The sequence below is a fragment of the Protopterus annectens genome, chromosome 4.part0, assembly GCF_019279795.1.
Source record: "Protopterus annectens isolate FY-2018-M chromosome 4.part0, PAN1.0, whole genome shotgun sequence".
Taxonomy (NCBI): domain Eukaryota; kingdom Metazoa; phylum Chordata; order Ceratodontiformes; family Protopteridae; genus Protopterus; species Protopterus annectens.
Genome location: NC_056733.1, coordinates 672599627 through 672622029, shown reverse-complemented (window position 1 = coordinate 672622029; position 22403 = coordinate 672599627). Strand labels below are relative to the sequence as shown.

The 22403-nt window shown below is 41.2% G+C and overlaps 1 protein-coding gene across 3 annotated transcripts in view; it reads right to left on the bottom strand.

Annotated features, from left to right (window-relative positions):
* The window catches only part of PPTC7 (protein phosphatase targeting COQ7), a 374331-nt gene that overhangs the window by 217875 nt on the left and 134053 nt on the right, over window positions 1-22403 (bottom strand). For all 3 annotated transcript variants that reach the window (XM_044068637.1, XM_044068639.1, XM_044068638.1), the window contains exon 3: window positions 17352-17550. In XM_044068637.1, the coding sequence (XP_043924572.1) occupies window positions 17352-17550 (199 nt within the window). The remainder of the gene's footprint in view (window positions 1-17351; window positions 17551-22403) is intronic.

Below are 22403 nucleotides of genomic sequence, written 5' to 3'. Positions count from 1 at the left end.
ACATCATCTACAATCTCCAGAACCGGAGGGATAGCTAGAGGCCCGTGGTGAGGCAGGTTTAACAATTCCCTAAGTCTCTTTTTGGACTGAGAATAGTCCTGGCTTTCCCAGCGGAAATGCTCCCTAGGGGTATGCAAGGTTTCACCAAAAGAAAAATCTTCTGGAGGGGAAGCAAAGGGAATGGAATCCTCTGCATCAGAATCCTCATAAGCAGATAAGGGTAAATCCTGGTAGTCAGAAGGAACAGAGATATCAGATTCCTCATCAGAAGAATCAGAAATAAAATCAGTTCTAGGTCTCTTAGAAGGGGAAGGCTGGCTTCCCCTAATTAAGGTAATAAGGTCTTCAAGCCATTCTAATCATTTGCTTTTGAAGCATATGGGCCTGAGAATGCGCTTTGGTCATCTGTTTTCTAGGCTTAGTACGAGCTTTAGGCCTGAGGAATTTGGTATTCTTAGCTTGAAATGAAGTCGTCGGTTTGATATGAAAATCGGCAGGCCTGAATACACCCTCAGAAGCCGGTGCCTGCACAGCGGCTCCGGATCCATCCAAGGTAGAGACATTCGCAGGTTCATTAGTCGAAGAAGCATCTCGCGGTATACCGGACTCCGAATGGGTCTCAGTAGAGGCCTGCAAATCTGTAGTAGTGGGTATCAGAGGCTGCGAAAGCGCCTCACTGAGTGCCGGCGGACTGGCAACTAGCTTATCGGAAGCGTTGTCGGCAGTTTTGGACCTATGCGGTCTGTCTCTGTCTTTATCCTTACGTTTTTTCAGAAGATTGGTAGTCAGATGACTTAATGAAGCCATTATTGAGTACGGAGATCGAGAACGAAAGTATTTAGCTACAAAAATAGCCCAACGACGAATAGTTCAGGCATTGAACAAGGCACTAAACTGACAGCGAGGGACGTCGTGGTCTGGGCCTAAACAGGTGACGCAGTAAGAATGAAAATCTCTATGAGGTATTTGCTTTCCACAGGCAAGACAATTGTTAATTTTGTCTGACATCGGTTAGAGCAAGAAAAAAGGATCCCCAACAGGGTACTTATCTTTTTGAAGACTTCAGGTCTGAAACTCGAAAATGAAAATTTCAGGAGTCGGCCGACCGGCACTTGCGAACTGCTTCTGCTTCAGGCACTGCACGGCAAGAAAGACTGATGTAATGGCGTCGGCTGCATGTTTTATACCCGACGTCATGGAAGAAGCGACAGCATCCGACGCAGTAATCCGAAGACTCTGATATTCTGGCTGGCTGACGGCTACCTGTAGGCAGATAACCCAAATGTGATGACTGCAACAGTGAAACACGAAGAACATCTATTGTTAAGTACATAACTTTCATATCCAGTGTTGTCTACTTTTGTTCAATTCAACCTTTAGGACAGAATCCCAAGCTACGAAAGCATTTGGGTGGTCTCAAGGAAGGGAAGTCCTGAGGACACTGGAACCAAGAAGAAGCATACTCTGGACTGCACGTCCAATCTATAATGAAACAGAAAGGTATGAACCATGTTGCTGCTACACAAATATCATCAATGGGAAATCTCTTCATGAATGGTATAGAAGTAGCTATTTTTCTTGTTGAATGGGCTTTAGATTTAGTATGTAGTGTTAAACCCTGGTCATTATACACAAAAGAAATGCAGTCTGACAGCCATTTGGAAATTGTGACTTTTGACAAGTTTTTCCCCATTTTGCTTTAGAGAAAGATACAAATAGTTGAAGTGACTTTCTGATACCCTTGGTTCAATGTAAACAGAATCTTAGCTATCTGTGGACATCTAACTTGACTAGGAAATATTCTCATTTGTTTGAAAACCTGGGAAAAAAAGTCTGGAAATTCAATCTGCTGATTCAAATTCACTTCGGATGTTACCACTGACGGGAAGGAAGAATTAGTTCTCAAGGCTATTGCGTCTCTATGAAAAAAATGATATGGTGGTTTGGAAGACAGTGCCTGCAATTCAGAGAGCTGTCTAACAGATGTAATTGCAACAAGAAAAATGGTTTTCGATGAGAGATACTTGAAGTCTACAGAAGCTGCTGGTTTGAAGTTTTTTTGGATCAAGGTTTGAAGTATGATTGTGATGTCCCATGGAGGAAGTGGATCCCTGATTGGGGGCCTAAATAAGAAAGCACCCTTAAGGAAGTCTTTGGAAACCTTAAGAGAGGGTACAGAGGTGTCGTTATATCTTCTGTGAAAATTTAATATGGTGTCCATCTGCACCTTGATAGTGGAGAAACTGCACCATTTCTGAAAGTTCTGATAAGAAATCTAAAACTGATGGCAAAGGAGCAGAAAAGGAGGAAGCCAAAATAGATTTTTTTCACTTGCTTTGATATATCTTTTTGGTTGACTGCTTCTGAGAATCAGAAATAATGTGGACCACCGTGGAAGATAGCCTGGCATCTCTGGCTATTGTTAGAATTAGTGGTACCATGTGGTCAACTTTAGAACTTTTAGATACAGCAAAAGCAATCCAGACAGGTGATTTATGAGGTGTGGATTGTGATCCAATACACAAGAAGGGTGTATCAAATGAGGCCAAAGGAAGGGGGACTAAACCTGCCAGGGCCAAAATGGAGCAATGAGGAACCTTTTGGTCTTGCACCTTCTGGCTTTCTGAATAAATTTCATCAAAAGTGGTAGTGGAGGGAAAGAGTAGGGACCTGAAGCACAACTGTGAACTAGAACTTCTCTTGCTGACTACCCCTGTGGAGGGATTAGGGCACAGTAACTGCTGCACTTGTTGTTCATGTATGAGGCAAAGAAGTCGCAGCAAGGTTGGCCCCAGTGGCTGAAAGTTTTTGTCGCCAGTGTCTGGTCGACTACTCATGAGCCAGTAGAACTGACTTGTTTAACTTCTCTGCTAGCATATTTGACGTTTCCCAGGATGTGCACTCCTATCAGAAAAATATGGGAACTCATTTGAAAATTGCCATACTCTCATGGCTTCTCAGAAAAGCAGGTATGATCGTTCCCCCCCCTGTTTGCTGATGTACCAGACCAATGCGATGTTGTCTGTCTGGATGGATATCACACTCTTGGGGAGGTAATCCTGAAAAGCCTGCAATGCTGGGAGAACTACTCTCATCTCCACAATACTGATGAGAAGGTTGGAACCATCTTCCCCTCAAAATGTCCCCCAGCCTTGATGGGAAGCATCCAAGGTTATTGTGGCCTGGTGCCTGCTGGATAAGAGGTTCACACTTCTGTTCCTGATGAAGAGGTTATCCACCGTTTAATATAATCTCTGCAAACTTGTGTGACATGTATCTTGGCATGGAGTGGGTGTAGACTTTGCGATCACAGAGCTGAAAGAAACCACTGCAATACTCTGTTATCTGATATCTAAACAGGGAAACTAGTTTAATGGTAGAGACTATCAAACCTAACAAACGAAGAATCAACTTCACTGGAGGAAGAGACTGCTGAATAATTTGAGAGGCTACTAGACATAGTGATAGTACTCTGGTGTCTGGAAGTTTGGCAATCTGAAGTCTGTGTTGATGTGACATCCTATAAACTCAATTTGCTGCGTGGGAAACAGATGACTTTTTGATTGATTGACCATGATCTTCAACAACTGCACAAGGTGGAGCAACAGGTTCTGGTGTTGTACCAGTAGATCCCTAGAAGAAGCAGTAAAGATCCAATCGTCTACGTATAGGAACTCCTAGGTCCCTTATTATGGGCAGTTCAGATAAATTTAAAAGTGAACTGAGAATGCTGTAGAGTGCCTGTCAAGACAGAATGGTGAAGTAGGCTTCAGAGCTGTGGATGAGGGCAAGGTAGTTCACACAGCCAACCTAGATCTTGCCAAGCCCTTCGACACCATCCCTCACTCAGGAATCATAGACTCACTAAACTAGGCATAAACCCCTATGTCATAAGATGGGCTGCCAACTGGCTCACTGACAGAACCCACACTGTGAAAGTAGCGGACTCCAAATCTGACTACCGACCAGTAACAAGTGGTGTCCCACAGGGATTGGTCCTAGGTCCTCTCCTGTTTGGCATCCACTTCTCTGAAGTTCAAGCCAACACAAAGGGACTCTGGCTGACCAAGTTTGCAGATGATTGCAAACTGGGAGCCATTATTGATTCTCCAGCTGATCTAGACATTCTACAAAAAGGCCTCACTGACACTAATGACTAGTGCCAGCACCATCGCCTTAAGCTCAATGCCAAAAAGTGTACCGTCATTCCCTTTGGGAAAAATTCGGTGCCCATGAACTACCACATAGGCGGTAGTCCACTAAACACCGAAGGTGTGATAACAGACCTGAGAACACAGGTTGACAGCAACCTCTGCTTTGATAACCACACTGCCACTGTAGTCAGAAAGTCCTTCTATGTGGAACATCTCATTACAAAAGGTTTCTCATCCAGGAAGAAAGAGGTCATAATCCCTCTCTACTCGTCCCTCATTAGACCTATTACAGAATACAACGCCCCATTTGGTATGTACCTCATTAGACACCTACAACAACTGGAAAGGCCATAAAAATACCTCACTAAGAGGATCTTAGGCCTTAGACACATGGCCTATATGGACAGACTAAAAAAAATCCAGCTATACTCTGTCTCTTATCGCCTACTTAGAGGCGATCTCACTTGACCTACAAAGCCATGTCTGACTCAGAGCTGCTAGATATGGTACACCTAAAGAAATCACAATCCCTCTGTGCCACATGCTCCAAGGACCTAAACCTCATTAGCACAATAAACAGAACATGCTGGAGGGACAGGTTCCTAGCCCGGAGACTTCCCATATCTGGAACAAACTTCCCATTCACGTCAAGCAGAGCACTTCACTGGCCCTCTTTAAGAGAAATCTTGACGAGTGGATGGGCAATAGGAAGTTCACCCCGGGGATCACTTCAGTGGTCTTGTTTGACAGGGGCACTGGGAACTAACTTTGGGTGGCATGATGCCAGGGAATCTTCTTGGGCCAGGCTTACATAGGCTCCAGGGCCGTTAGCCTAGTACACATCTATGAACCTATAGGTACACATTAAGGCAAACATTCTGGCTGACTTGCATTTCATTTCTGCAATTAGAATATCTGAGTCAAAGTGTGCTCACAATGGAAGCTACTCATTTACATCACCATATCTGATATGCATACAATATCCATCCCTGAGAGCTAGAAATGCATGCCATTTATTCATTTTAAATACTCAACTGATACATGCATAGTGTATCTTGGGGATGGTGTAACAATGCAACAGCTCTGAAATGAAAGCTTTACACAGACTTCCATTTTTGCACTTTGCATACCATCTTCAAAGTTAAATTCTTCCTTTTTATAGCATATTCATTCAAAATTAACCAAAATTGTGTCTGTTCACTAATTTAGGCAGTCTTTTCCTAGCCATAGCAGTCCTGCTACTTCAGGGATATTTAGTCACAGAGTTCTTAGTAAATGACCACCTAAACAGAATCCTATAGCTGTAGTAATTACTTGTTCTTGCATTAAAGTCCCCATATATTAACTGATACATTCTTTCAATTTATTTCCCATTTTTTTTTTGCCACTGAGTCTGTTGACTATCAAGTCTCCCCCCAATATGCCTGGAGACCATTTGTACCCTGTAATGCATATCTCAGTACAAGGGCAAAAGCTGAACAGAGGGGCCATCATGCAGACAGCCATATGGAGGTGGTATGTGCCCCAGGCTGGCATCCCAGCAACAGAGGTATTTCTGTTAAGGCTCTAACCGCATCCCTGTGGAAAAGAAAACATTAACAACATTAAGGGGCAGTCTAAACCTTCTCAGTGCAAGGACATGCTACCACCTACAAGCTACAGGGGCTACCATCACTGGCTTCACATTGCCAAGCTCACATCCCCAGTCCTGATCACTTTGGTGTCATGCAAGTCCCTGCTTCCATGGTGGCAATTAGCTGAATAGAACCATCACTCTCTTCCCATAAATTTGGCAAGCCAGAATGGGCCTGTCATTTCCATCCTCATTCACTTGGCCCTTCTAAGACATGAGCCACCATATGAACTCAGATCATCTGAGTGACAGTCACAGCTTAATCTCTGCACATTAAAGAGAAGCTTTTCATTTTGTAAACCAATGGATGTTTGAGTTGACATTCACATGTTTCAATAGTCGTAACTTTGTTATACCACCTCTTCTTGGGTGCATGTATGTTCCCTGTTATTATGTTGCTATTTTCTCTTAAATGTATTTGTGTCTTTAATCACTGTTCTAATTGCTCAATTATTAAATTTAAAGGTTATTGTTTATCTGATATGCATATGCGCCTTTTGTGTGTACTTTATATCCTTAAGACCTGGGCAGTGGCCTATACAAATGCCAGCCCACCATCCCAATTAAACTTCAAATCAATCAATAAATAAATACATTAACTTATTTATATACACATGCATCTATTTTCCTATTTAAAAATCTTTACAATTCCTCCTTCTTAGAAAAGGCAGTAATCCCTAAACTGTTAAAACAGTGCCAATAGAGTATGGTGGAAAAAGCTCTAGGCAGGTCTCTTTTTATCAGAAGGCAGGTATATAATTCAAGAAGTCAAAAAAAAAAAAAGAAGTTATGTACTCACCATAAAGTTGCATCTGTGCTGTCTGTTTTCATTCATCCTTGACAGATGGGTTTTGGTTACGATATCGGAACTGACTCCGCCATTACTACAGTTCACGCCAGCCAAACACTCTTGAGCTTACCTCTACCCACAATCTCTCTCTCTCTCAATTACCTCAGATCGAGTTTGCAGAAAAGATACTGAAACATATAAATCATATATACATAGATATGTGTAAGGTAAGCCAGGTGGAAGCCTTATCTATTGTGCTTGGACAACATAATAGTTCAAGTAGGTTTGATTCAATCCACAAAAATCTTTGCTGTCGGGGGATGGAAGGAGGAAGTCAAGGATGAATGAAGATAGACAACACAGATGGAACGTAATGGTGAGTACATAATTTCTTTATCTGATGTTGCCAATCTTCACTCCATCCTTGACACATGGAACGGAGTGTCCCCATCTACCTAACTTCTTGGGTGGAGTCATAGGTTCATAGGTTCATACTAGGCTATCTGCCCAAGGGCATTTATAAGCCTAGCCCATAGTTATGTGGCTTTTGCCACCCCTTTAGTTTGAATAAAAACTATGCCTATCATTTTTCTGTGCCTCTGTCAAGCAGTGACACTGAAGTAATCCCTGGGGTATATCTGCGATCTCCCATCCATTGGTCAAGATTCCTCTTGAACAAGGCCAGCGAGGTGCTCTGCCTCACATGTACCGGGATTTTGTTCCACAGCATAGGGAGTCTCTGGGTGATGAATCTGTCCCTCCAGCACGTTCTATTTATAACCGTGTCAAGGTTTAAGTCTCCGCCCTTGTGGTTCTGAGGGATCTAGATTTTTGAGGTGAAGCATATTCATCAAATCTGGGTTTGACATGGCCTTATATGTCAGGCACAGGTCACCTCTGAGCAAGCGGTATGAGACTGAATAAAGCTGGAGTTCTTTCAGTCGGGCAGCATAAGACATATTTTGAGACCCTTTATCCTTTTGGTGAGGAACTTTTGGGGCCTTTCAAGCTGCATCAGGTGTCTGGTCAGATACATTCGAGCGGGCATTGTACTCAATCATAGGTCTAATGAGTGATGAGTACAGGGGACGATGACCTCCCTTGATCTAGATGTGAATCCCTTCATGATCAGGTGGGCGATATAGAAGGTTTTCCTAACTACTTTAGCAACATGAGTGTCAAACGAAGACTACTGTCAACTTGGGTCCCCAGATCCCTGATGACTTTTCTGTGCTCAGTGGATTGTCACCTATATGGTAGTTAGGCTAAACCTTGTTTTTCCCGAAGGGTATGACTATGCATTTTTGGCGTTTAACTTCAGGCCATGGCTCTGGCACCAGTTATCCATTTCTGTGAGGCCCTTCTGGAGGATATCTGTGTCAGATGTGTTTTCGACTATGGCGCCCAGTTTGCAGTCATCTGCAAACTTTGTCAGCCATAACCCTCCTGTGTTTGCTTGTACTTCAGAAAAGTAGATGCCGAACAAGAGTGGACCCAGGACTGAGCCCTGTGGGACACCACTTGTGACAGGCTTTGAGTCTGACATGGCTCCAGCAACTCTGACCCTGTGGGTTCTGTCGCTTAGCCAGTTTGCAACCCATCTTGTGATGTATGGGTTTACATTCAAGCTGATGAGTTTTTCGATGATACCTGAGTGGGGTATTGTGTCAAGGCCTTTGCCAGGTCGAGGTAGGCTGTATGGACTGCCTTTCCTCATCAATGGCCTTGGTGACTGTCTCGAAGAAGTCAACCAAGTTTAAGAGGCAGGATCTGCCTTTGACAAAGCCAAACTGGGTTGGACCCAAAGTCTGCAAGTTCCCTATGTCTTTATTTATGAGTTCCATTATGATCCTCTCCATGGCTTTGCAGATAAGGCTTGTCAAGCTAATGGGGCGGTAATTTCCAGGGTCTGTGGAGGCACCGCCCTTATGAAGTGGGACCACAGTCGCCGTCGCCACTCCTTGAGTACGTATCCTGAGGTGAGGCTAAGATTAAACAGCTGTCCTAACTGTGGGTTTAATTCCTCGTTGAGTTCATGAAGCACACAGCCGGGGACACCATCCGGTCCCATGGATGCTGTGTTTTTTGCCTTAGTGAGGGCAGTTCTCACCTGGGCGTTGGAGATGTTTGGGGGCTAAAATCCTCTGGAATAGATATCTCTCCTTTGGGGTGGAGGGGGAGAAGTTTGCACTGAACCTGTCAGCCAGTATGTTAGCAATGTGTGTAGGTTCAGTAATTTTCACATCATTTTGAACTAATTCTGAGCATATCTGGGAGTTTCCTCCTAGGTTTCTAACATAGCTAAAGAAGGCCTTATGATTGTCTTTAGAGTCCTTGGCGATTTTTCTCTCAAAATTTGCCTTGGATGATTTTATGAGAGCTGTTAGTTTTTACTTATAATGATCAAAGGTGTCTTACCTTTCAAGGATTTTGCTCTATCTTGTAGTAGCTTCCTCCTTTTGTTGTAGAGCTTGTTTATGGCTGGGGTCCACCAGACTGGACGCTTGCCTTTGGTACAGAGAGTCTTAGTTTTGTTTGGGATTGCCTGATCCATGCAGTCCTGTAGGCGCTGGTAGAAGGCATTTGTAAGTGATTCAGCGGTTTGAGTAATGTTTACCACTGGCTCAGGGGCCTTAAAGGAGACCACACTAGTTTTTAGAAGTGTGAAATCGGCTTTTGAGAAGTTTTCACTGTGGTCTTTTTGTTTCAGGTGGGGCGGGATGAGGACCTCCAGCGAGATTAGTTTATGATCTGATCTCACCAGTGAGGGTATACTTCGGTGTTGAACATTTTGATCCCATGTTCGTGATGATGAGATCAAGTATGTTTTCACCTCTTGTGGGGATGGTGACTAGTTGTTCCATGGCATTTGAGTTTATGAACTCCAGGAATCTTTGGGTTAGAGTGTTCGGGCTTGAGTAGTGTTCCCAGTCTATATTAGGGTAGTTGAAGTCACCTAGTATGATGGTGTTTGGAGATACATTTATCCTCCAATGTTTTCAGGAAGGCCATGTGAGGTTCCTGAGTTTGAGAGGGTGGCCTGTAACATGCTACAAATTGCAGAGCAGTCTTGCCTATGGTTAATTGCACCTGGATGGTCTCCGATGAAACATGCGTTGCCACCACCCTTGAGGTGTGGGGGTCCTTTATGAATATGGACACCCCTCCTTTCTTGGTGTTGTCCGGATTTTGGGGCGGGTATGATATGAGGTGAAACCTGTTAGTGCTGGGGTGCTCTCAGGAGCCTTGAACCAGGTTTCTGTCACAGCACAGACATCGATGTTCTCCATATTGAGAAGGGCCTCGAGTCCGTGCATCTTGAGATTGAGACTTCTGGCATTGAGCAGCATTACCCTTAGCTTTTTTCCTTTTAGGTGTGCTAGGGTGGTAGGTTTAGAATTTGAGCCATGCCTAAAAAGGCACTATGGGGTGGCAAGAGCCTTTGCCAATATCCGGAAGCCCAGGGTGACAGGTGCAAGCCGTCCGCTGCGGAAGCGTGGCTTGTCCAGCATGTCATCCCAGGCAGACAGACATTGGATCCCCTTTGAATGACACCAGAATTTAAGCCAATTATTAAAGCTGATCATCTTATCACTGTATTGTGGCATCATTCTAGGTGAAGGTAGGATACTGCTCAAGGTCAGGGTCATACCTGCCTGGGCTACATAATCAGAGAGCTCCTCGACGTCCCTTTTCATGTAGTCCAAGGAGGTACGTCTCAGGTCGTTGACACCAGCGTGGACAATGACTGAGTCGTACTTGTACCTGCTGTTGAGAGACCTGAGTGCTTGCGTTATGTGGCGGATTCTAGCGCCCGACAGGCAGCTTACTGTGACCTTCTCCTTACTCAGTCTGGTGAGCGGAACGTCAGTGTGTCTGACTATGGAATCACCAATGACATGTTAGGATATTCCTGAGTACCATCAAGCAAAAGGACAATCGTTCCCAGGTCCAATTTGTAATGAGTAATAAAGGTATGGGGATTAGCCCAAGTAGCTACTGCACATGTCATCCATTGACGCTCTGGACTGAAAGACAGCTGAAGTGGTTATAGACCTTGTATAATGTGCTTTGACTGGTTTAGTAAAGGTTAAATTAGTCTCATCATAAATTAATGAAATGCAGTCTATCAGCCACTTAGAGAGAGTAATCTTGCTGACTGCCTTGCCCAACTTTGCACTGCAGAATGAAACAAAATAGTTGACTAGATTGTCTTATGTTTTTTGTTCTTTGAAGGTAGTAACGTGGTTGCCTATGGACGTCTAATAAATGCAAGGTGTATTCTCCTTTGTTAGAATGGCCAGGGAAGAAAACTGGTAAATTAAATGTCTGGTTAATATTAGTCTCTGATACAACCTTAGGTAAAAAGGAGGGGGTTCGTTTGCAATGATACCCTATCCTTGTAGAAAATAAGGTAAGGAGGTTTAGATGATAAGGCCTGGATCTCTGAAATCCTTCTGGTAAAGGTAATGGTTACCAAAAAGAGTGTCTTCCAGGATAAAAACTTCAGGTCACATTCCACAACGGGTTTGAAGGTAGAATGTATCACTGCCTGAAGAGCTAGGTTCAAGTCCCAAGGAGGGTCGGATCTTTGAATGGGAGCTTTAACACGAGAGTGCCTCTTAGGAACGATTTACAAAGTCTATGACAGGCTAAAGAACATTCATCCAAGCCATTATGAAAATTAGAGATAACTGCAGTTTGAAGGTAGAAGCAGAAGCTCCATCGTTACACAGAGTGATTAAAAAATCTAGCACATGTTCTATGGAAGCTGAAAAGGGATCTACTTGCTTTGCAAGGGCCCATATGATAAATCTCTTCCACTTACTGGTGTACAGCTTTCTAGTGGAAGGTTTGTCAGCCTATAAAAGAATGTGGCATACTGGGGAGGAGATATCTGGATGCCTGGCAATTAATAGAATTAGAGGAACCACACAGCCAGCTTGAGGTTCAAAATGTTTGGGTGAACAAGACCGTCTTGGTTGGGACAGGAGATCTGGCACTGGGTCCAGAATCAAGGGTTGTTGAGTTAGATAAGGACACAGAAAGGGGAACCAAACCTGTCGAGGACAAAAAGGAGCAAGGAGGATCACTGTGCTCTTCAACCTGAGTGCTTTCTGCAAAAATTTTGGAATTAGAGGTATCGAGAGAAAGATACATAGGAGACCAGAGGGCCAATCGTGGAGGAAAGCATCTCTCTGTGACTTTCCCAGAGGGGGAGTTAGGGCAAAGTAGTTGCTACATTTGTTGTTTAAGGGGAGATATGAACAGATCGCACCAAGGCTGACCCCAAAGGCAGAAAATCATTTTCATTACTTTTAGACTGAGAGACCACTCATGAGGCTGAAGAATGCATCTGCTGAGCTTGTCTGCAATCACAATGGAACATCCTGGTATGTGCATTGCTATTAGAAAGTGGTTGGAAGAAGTCGCCCACTGCCACACTCCGAGGGCTTCTCGACAAATGGGGTAAGAAGAAAACGAAAAACAGATGTCCTAAGCCAGGAAACACACCATAAGTTCCACACAGCAGGAAAGTGCACTTGTAGGATTTTGTAAAATCTTTTATTCATAAAACACCATAATTTAAAATCAAACAAACCAGGTTAAGTGCTTTCTTCCCCTGTACAACACTTAGGGGACATCCTCAGAACCAAATAAACATTTCCATAGGATCAACCTATTTAAACCAAGACACTCAATCAATCAATTAATCAATTAGATGTTTGAATACATTAAGTTAAAATATATACTTTGACAAAATGTCCACAGTTGAATAAAAATAAACATGAATGAGTGAATTAAGGAATTGATAAGTTAGAGAATTTATAAAATTCATAAAATGAATGCCCTTTTCCTTAAAATGGGCACAAGGGATAAATAATCGTTTAAACCTGGTGCTTCCAAGGCATTTAATTTGATTATCCAATAAAATTCTCTCAAAACTACTAGAAGTTCCCACCCACCCCCTCTTGGGTTGTGTGGTACAACTTCTAATATGCCAAATTTAAACATTGTGTCACCCTGGCAAACTAGGGTGTGTCTGTAAAGTGCATTTTTCATGTTGTTCTTACAAATAGCATATAAATGCGTGTCCTAAAAGAAATCAACAATGTTAATGGTAGAAAAAATTTTGGGTCAATCACCAAACTATTAAAGCAAGAAAAAATTTCAAAAATCTAATGGAGCAAGTGGTTATACAAAGACCATTGGATACAAAAGGAACAACTAGATGTGGAAATTGTAACCAATGTACCTTTATTTTAAAAAAGGATATAGTACATATTAAAGACCATCATAGAGGCATTTTTTTACAAAAAGGTAATTGTAACACTAAAGGTGTAATTTACATTTCGGTGTGTCAGAAATGTGATAATTATTATGTGGGTAAAACCACTAGGAATTTTAGGACACGCATTTATGAGCATTTATATGCTATTAGTAAGACCAACATGAAAAATGCACTTTAAAGACACACCCTAGTTTGCCAGGGTGACACAATGTTTAAATTTGGCATATTAGAAGTTGTACCACACAACCCAAGGGGGGTTGATGGGAACGTCTAGTAGATTTAAGAGAATTTTATTGGATAATCAAATTAAATGCCTTGGAAGCACCAGGTTTAAATGATTATTTATCCCTGGTGCCCATTTTAAGGAAAAGGGCATTAATTTTATGAATTTTATAAATTCTCTAACTTATCAATTCCTTAATTCACTCATTCATGTTTATTTTTATTCAGTTGTGGACATTTTGTAAAAAATATATATTTTAACAATGTATTCAAACATCTAATTGAGCAATTGATTGATTGTCTTGGTTTAAATAGGTTGATCCTATGGAAATGTGTATTTGGTTTTGAGGATGTCCCATAAGTGTTGTACAGGGGAAGAAAGCACTTAACCTGGTTCGTTTGATTTTAAATTATGGTGTTTTACGAATAAAAGAGTTTACAAAATCCTACAAGTGCACTTTCCTGCTGTTTGGAACTTATGGTGTGTTTCCTGGCTTAGGACATCTGTTTTTCATTTTCTTGGTACCTGTTTGATGTCCTTCATCAACAGTCTTTTTGCACAAATGGGGTAAGACTTGGTTCCTCCATATTTGTTGATGTAACAAACAAATGACATATTGCATCAAACAAATGACATATTGCTCATTTGAACTGCAATAGTCCCCTGAGGAAGAGCTATCTGAAAGGCCTGCAATGCAAGAAGCACCGCTCTTATCTCTAGGACACTGATGTGCAAGTTGGCCTCTATTGAGGACCAAGTGCCTTGGACTGTCTTGCCCAGAAAATGCCTCTCCATCCCCATCTGGGAGGCATCCATGGTCACTATGGCTGTGGGCTCTGGAAAAACAAAAGCATGACTGTGTGGAACATCGGGGATTTTCTTGTATACAGGGGGGAGGTTGAGAAAAGGGAATAGTATTGTCTCTGGATTCAATCCATTGCACCCAGGAAACTGTTATATGCCGCCAAGCATTTATGTGCAAGTATAAGTGTCCCTTGACTGCCTCCACAGAAAGACAAACAGGCCTCCCTTCAAGAGCACTGAAAGGCTTGACTGGGAAGGAATCCCTGAAGCCCTAGTTTTGTGGACCACCTCTGCCATGAGGGCGGCGTCATCCGTTTTGGTTCTCCCCTCTCCCCCTAGAGGAACTCCCTTCATGCGAGTCTTGGAAAGGTCCTTGGGATTTTTTGAACCACATTTTTCCACCACTCCTCTGGTTATTAAAAAAAAGACCTTTGGGGTGGAAAAATGTATGCCCACAGCAGAAAGGGTCTTACTAGCTTTCTCACACCTGGACAAAGTTTCTTTCACTCTAAGGCCAAACAAGGAAGTTCCGTCAAAAGGAGCATTGACAAAAAAGATTTGAATGGTTTTGCAAAATCACAAAGGTGCAGCCAGGCATGTCTCCTATTGGCTATGCTTGTGCCCGCTGCTCTAGACGTCCCTTCGGCTGTTTGTGTGATCAGTCTCATGGACAAACTGGATACAGACTCCAGGGTTACTAACTGGGAAGCCACTTTCTCTTGGATTTCCTCAACTACACCTCCCACCAGGGTGTCTGATAATTTCTTTATCAGATCCCGTTGGAGTCTGGTGAAATGTCCCAAAACATTCAAGGACCTTATGGCGAAGGTAAGTGAAGCGTAGACCCACTTCCCAAATTTGTCCATAGCCCAGGACTCCCTGTAGGGTGGATGGACAGAGGAACTCTCCTCAGCCAGTTCCTTTTTAGTGGTGAAAGCTACGACTATAGCATTACCTGCAAGACCCTTACCCCAAAACTGTTTGTCTGCGGGTGGAAAGTACCTTGGTCTGGTTTCTTGGTGATGGACTCAACAGAATCAGGGGCCTTCCATGCCTACTGTAAAATCAACTGAATGAGCTCATCAGTGGCCGGAGTCACCCAAGAGGTAGATGGGTGGGTGGAGAATGCTTGCAGGTAAACAGACTCCTCAAAGGAAGGGTTTTGGGACTTCCAGCCACCCCTCTGCTTTAGAATTTCTAAGATGTCTCTAAAGGAGACATCTTCAGGGAGTGACAGTGGGGACCCCTTCCCCTCATCAAAATCCGTATCCGTATCTTCTGTGACGGATTCCTGGGGGAAAATCAAGTGCTTCCTCTTGCACTTCTTTTTGTGTGGGACCTCCTCAGGGGGATAATCCAGGGAGGTATCAGAGGATGACAGTACCTGTGGCTGTGACACCTGAGGATTCAACACTCACGGTTCCAGTGGAGAGCCAGGTGGAATAGTAGAGCTAGAGGTGGAGGCCTGTTCCGATGGGGTAGGTGCCAACTGATTCTCTTGTAAGAGAAAGGGCCCTCGGCACAGTCTCGAAGGCTAGTCCACCTGAAGAGTTAAGGAAGCCCAGAACCAAGAAAGACTGCTGCGGGACTGGAGTCAGTCCCCACTCCAAAGAACCATCCTTTGAGAATGAAGCCAGAGTGGAACTAACTCGAGCTGAAGCTCCAAGGAGCAGGGATGGCTCCAAAAAACCTGGAGTCGAGACCTGTTCTCTGGAGCTGACAGGGTAGCCATGGCAATGGGAGGTCTCCAGTTCAGAGACAATCGAAGAGCTCAGGATAACTGCCAACTCTGCAGAAGCGAATAACTCCAAATTTAACACAGTCGGTGCTGGGAGAACCAGAACAGAGGACTCTAAGACCCCTAAGGAGGCTAGAGGAGGAATAAATGGAGTGAAGGATGTTTCGGTACCAAGACCAGAAGGAACTGGTACCAAAGGTGGGCCTGAAAGCCCTCTAGCTCACAAACTCTTATTCACTAGCCTCTCCACATTGAATTCTGAAAGGCTTTTGGTGGAGCAGATCGACAAAGTGGAAGGAGACTTAGGCCTCTGCAAAAACACTTCAGGTAGTTCACCAGCAAAGGGATCTATTGAAGGAGAGTAAGATGTTCTAGGCACAAAAGTCTTAGGTGGGGATATAGAAGCCAGTTCTTGAGTTGAGGCCTTCACCGTGGAAAGACTCAAAATTGTAATTGATGCCAAAATGGAAATTGCTGACACCAGAGTGTCAGTAGCAGAAACATTTGGTTCCGAGGGAACTTTTGGAACCAAGGTCTTCGACTTTTCAGCCTTTGGAACCAAAAGGGAGGTTGGAACCGATTGACTTCTCTTTTTAGATTTGTCAACAGACGGATGAAGAGGAAGGAGAAGAAATATCTGTCTTTGCTTTGTCTGCAATGGATAAAGCTTCTCCAAAGGCTGATGGTAAGAGTCCTTTTAAAATTAACTTGTTGCGCCTCTCTACTAAAGCCCTATTGATGAAGGTGTGGCAGATACTACAATCTTCCTGTAAATGGAAGAGGCCAAGACAATAAACACAAAGAATGAAAGTCGGAAGAAGGAATTTTATGACCACACTTCTGTCACTTTTTGAAACCAGAAGGGACCTTACTCTTGTCAGCCATGTCAGAGGGACAGAACAAGGAAAAACTTAACAGGAAGAAAGGGAAATATATATATATATATATATTTTTTTTATGTAACAAGGAAGAATAAGGAGACAACTATGAACAATGATAAATAAAGAGGTACACAAATGTGTATGAGGAGGGGAAAGACTACTGACAGAGAGAGACAGAGACAGGGAACTATAAACAATGACAGCTGGGGATCACACAATAGTGTAAAGGAAAAGGAGTATCAGAGATGATACAAAGATTACACAAAGTGTAACAAGGGAGGTGGAGATGAAGAAACAGAAATATGAAAGACAAAAAATGTTATCTAATCCCACAAACGTGCGAGAGTATCAGGTAAACACGATCATTTTGGAAAGTGGCAAATGAGATCTCAGGTAAGTCAGAGAGAGGGATTCTGGGTAGAGGTGAAGCTCAAGACTTTTTGGCTGGCCCGAGCTGTAATAACAGCGAGTCGGTTCCTATATCAGAACTGAACCCATCTGTCATGGATGGAATGAAGACTGACAACATCAGATCAAAAGCTACACCAAAGGACTCCAAAACTATACACTACAGTCCATTTCAGACCATACTTTATGTGAATTCACTATACTACTACCAACAAGTCACGTGAAATTTCTGTTTCAGTCCCACAACTCTACAGAAAATAAGCTTAAGTCACACTGAATCAATGAGCTTCAGAGATTGTATTATTAATTATAACCTTCAATATTTTAATATTTCTTGTAAATACTCCACAATTATCAGCAAACAAAGGAAGCATACAATGGATGAAACACCTGCTACATGTGTGAGCAGCCAAATAACCTAAACTCACCTGTCACTAAAGACAACTCCTTCTGCTTCTGGAGGTGCTATAGATAACTGAAAGGGGGTGTTGAAGTAATGTTGTTGCTCATCTGAACGATGTACAACCTCTCCTCCTCGGACCACCAAAAATCCAGAGTCTCCAAGATTAGCAGTGTGTAAACAGTGACTCCTCCTGTCCAAGACTACAATGCAGGCTGTACTGCTGCCTGGAAAAGTAATTAAACAAATAATGAGGAAACTTCTCTATGTGGAAGATCCAAGATTCTCTAGAGTTCAGGCACCTAATAAAAACATATTGTGAATATCCCACCTAATAATGAGTGATAGAAATACTTTCTTTAAGAACTTTCCAAAGTATAAATCCACTAATGAAAGTAGGGAAGCACAAGCTAGTTCAAGTCAAATCTTCTTTATTAAAAACACGCAAAAACAGAATAAAGTGTAAAAATTCACCATCCCATTTATATACCTGTTTAAACATGTTTAAAAGCATGGGAGTGGTTTACTAAGGTAGCTGGGTTGTAAAAGACAATTAGCATGTTTACTTGCTAAATACCTGTTCCCCAAACATGACTGTGATATTCGACACAGTGCTGCCCTACTTCAAGCTCTGTGATTCCAGGATGTGTAAAACTAAACTAAACTAAAAATTACACATTAATAATTGCTAAAACTTCCTGAAAGCATTTTATTGCAGTATCAAAAAAGAAAAAAAGTTAACATGGCCTTCAAAATTTCTTAGAAATCTCTTCTACTAACATTCAGAAACATTTTGAAACATTTTTAACATAGATCAGTTTTCATCTATTAGAACTTCTTCAGGTTTGTGTGTTTAGTGGGAAAAGTAAAAAAAAGTCTTTCTTCTTTTCCCGGTTAGGGGTCGCCACAGCGGAACTCCGGTCCGCTAATGATTGGCAGTGGATTTTTACAGTGCCGAGTTGCCAACCCAACACCCAACCTTCAAATAAGGAACACCCATTCATGCACGCACCTACCTGCATGTCTTTGGACGTCACTTGACCGTGGGGAGGACATGCAGACTCCACACAGAAAGTGCTCTAGCCAAGAATTGAACAGGAGAACCTCTTGCTGTGAGGCGACAACGCTAACCGCTGCACCACTGCGGCTACCCGCAAATGTAACTAACAATTAAAAGTTAAATAACAATATATAACATTACATTTTGTTGGACTAAAAGAAATGCATATTATTTAAGAAAACGCAGTACAAAAAACAAATCCTAAATAAAAACCTACCAAACACTTGAGACTATATATATATCTATATATACATCTATATATACATCTATATATACACACATACACACGCGCAAAAGTCTATTCATCTCAAATGAAAAATCTATTAAAAGAATTTTAAAGTAAAATGCACTCAGAAATCTATAAAAAATATATATTAAAAAATCTAGCAGGAAAAACAGTCACTCATGCTCACAGAAGTGATATTCCTTCAGGTCTGCAAACCTTAGGAAAAAATGTGTAAACAGGACCCAGTTTAAAATTTGTGAATGTTATAATACTGGAGCCAATGTAAACATGTAGCATATCTGCCACTAATACTCAATATGTTTCTAGTTAAACTCGAACACTGTGCATTAAAAAGTTGTAAGCTAAAAAGGCTAAATTGTCACGGAAATCATGCATGTGCTATATGGAATCTAGCTGTTTGTTTAAAAAAAAAATTAACATTAGTCTACCATTTAAAATATTCAGAAGTTAATCTACCTCAGCCAGCTAAAATACATAGTATTCAACCTCTCACTAATATGAGTGTAGCTATTAAAGCTGTCCATGTTTGCACTAAAACATTATAAACAAGAATTAATAAAATGTCATGACATCTGCAGAATGTGCACATACAGCTCCAATGCGGTTCTACCATAATCAAAAGTCCGAGTTATAAAAAATATGAGAAAGTGTCTTATGAATATGCCCTGATTCTAATAAAAGTACAAAACGAAAATATAATTAGAATAAATGAAAAAGGGTACAACCTCCTGCCAGGTAAACGCTCCTATTCAAAAAAGCAAATTTAAAAAATCCAACAAGTGTAGAAAGGAGCGACGCTGATCTCTTTTGCACAAAAACCAAAAACTGTATTGTAACAGAGTATTCAAGTCCCAAACAAAAGTGGTAATCCAGTAATGTCCAAGCAAGTGAACCACAAACACTAGTGGCTTAAAATCTTTATTCCATCAGATAAGAGCTTTCGCTGCTAAGAGCTTCTTCAGATCTATTGAATGGTACACAAGTTAAAATTCCCCAGTATATATATGGGTGTAACAAAAGAAACAATTAACACAATTGACACAATTAAAAGGGAAATGTTAAGAATCTCATATACTTGGCAATACTAAAAAATGTAGGTATATGAGTGTAAGTGTTTATATCTAACATTCAAGGGTGAATAAAAATGAATAAATAGTATAATACACATATATATAAAAAAGACAAATAAATAAAAAAATGTAAAATTTAGGTATGCTAAAATATCATGCCATGGGCTGCAGGAAAAATCCTACTTACATCTAAATACTGAAAGCATTTGTAAGTGCCTTAATTATTCAGTCAGAGCATATACACTTAAGTGCAGCAAAAATGTGTGAATATAATCATTTTATATTCCTGCGTCTCCTCAACCTGGGTTTAATGGAGGCTCTCTCATTCAGGCCTAACCCACTGTCAGCTCTTAATCGGACAATCCAGTCACTTTCCTTACTTTCAGTTTGACTACTAATGTCATTAATTAAGGAACTTACAAATGCTTTCAGTATTTAGATGTAAGTAGGATTTTTCCTGCAGCCCATGACATGATATTTTAGCATACCTAACTTTTTACATTTTTTGATTTATTTGTCTTTTTTATATATATGTGTATTATACTATTTATTCATTTTTATTCACCCTTGAATGTTAGATATAAACACTTACACTCATATACCTACATTTTTTAGTATTGCCAAGTATATGAGATTCTTAACATTTCCCTTTTAATTGTGTCAATTGTTTCTTTTGTTACACCCATATATATACTGGGGAATTTTAACTTGTGTACCATTCAATAGATCTGAAGAAGCTCTTAGCAGCAAAAGCGCTTATCTGATGGAATAAAGATTTTAAGCCACTAGTGTTTGTGGTTCACTTGCTTGGACATTACTGGATTACCACTTTTGTTTGGGACTTGAATACTCTGTTACAATACAGTTTTTGGTTTTTGTGCCAAAGAGATCAGCGTCGCTCCTTTCTACACTTGTTGGATTTTATAATTAGAATAAACATTTAAGTATTCAAAAATGATTATAAACAGGTAAATATTTGTATACCAATGTATCTGCTAAAAGAAAATTAATAAGCCACTACCATAATATTAAATTTTAAAATTACATTTACACAGTTAATAGTTAATAAAATTAATAATTGCCAATAACAAATAAATAAAGTTAACACTTTCAGTCTTGTAAACAATGGGGCAACTTTCTTAGCTCTAGTAAACTTTTCAGTGAGCATAATAGTTTAGTCCAGGCTTTCTTAAAGAGTTCAGCCTTAGTTCAGCCTTAGTTTTTCTAAAGTGTTTGGCATGTCTCCTTCAAGTTCAGTGAGGTCTATGTGATCAAATATTTGAAATTTAAGCCCAGCATGTCTTCTGTGCAGTTGAAGGTGTCTGGCCAGGGTATTGTTTCTACATTTAGACCGGATCTCAGATAGATGACCCCACATCCTTTGTTTCCGTTTATTAATAGTCTTTGCCACACAAAATGCATCACATCCAGTGCAACTAGCCCTATAAAGAACTTGTACAGAGTTGCAGTCTCCGCCTGCATTAGTCTTAATATGTTTCTTTAAATATGGGCAGTAAAAAGAGTCTCCCCTCTTGAATGTAAATGCAAAATGAACAATTTGTTTCACATTTTTTCACGTTCTTTTAAAACAGTGACAGCATGTGAAAATGCATACACTCTAGAACTGAATGAAAAAACATTGATGTATGTCAGTATTTCAAACCCAGTTACTGAGTTACAACATTTAAATCCACAGAATTTTGTAGGATAAGGCAAACATTTCAAATATAAACATTCAAGGGGTCATTATGCTCACCTTTTAAAACTATGCCAATAATTGTGAAGTAAACACCAGCTCCTTTAAGCACTAAAGGAACTTACTAACTTAAGCATTGGAGGCAATTTCTAGTCCTTCTGCTATAAATGGTGACCCCACCAGGACATACATACATACCTTTAGTACAGACTACAGTACTGGAAGATGGAGCTCATCACTGCCCTGGAGATGGGAGCCAGTAAATTCATTGGATGATACTTAGGTGAACTGTACTCATGTGAATATAAAACACTGAAGACTACTTTTAGCAATCACTGTAGTTAGGGTTACCACCTGTCCCACTTTGCGAGGGACAGTCCCTCTTTGGGCAGTTGTGTCCTGCAAAAAATGTGAAAGAATGGCAAATGTCCTGAGATTTTAGGACAAAATTATTTTCTATATTTTATGTAATAGTTGCATTAAACAGTTATTCTGTATCTGAAACACCTAAATGTTATAAGAAACAGAATAAGGAACTAAAATGCTACAAGAATAAACTTTTATTCAGGCAAAACACTGAAGTTCTGTCCTTTGTACTGGCCGTGGGTATGTTTTGCCCTGCAAAATCTGATGTTTGTAGCACAAATGTCCCACTTTGGGCATTTGGAAAGGTGGCAACCCTAACTGTAGTTGTACTTTTCTCCACTGTTGCATGACTGTGGAGTTGCCATATTGGTTCCAGGGAGAGCAATCGTTTGTATTTCATTGATTGTGATATTCATCTTTTTTGAACAAACCAAAATTGCTTTAATATTGTTTGGCAAATAAACAAAAATCCCCTGGAGACTCCAATAGTCAGCCAGTGAGAACGGGCAATTAATAGCCAGCTCTCATCCCAGAATTTTTTCCAGTGAGGCACTTCATTAGCAGAGATTGGTGGACTGCATTGCTGCTGTCTAAACTTATCTGTGCAGACCTCAACAGCCTCACAGTGCCCTCAGTTGAGG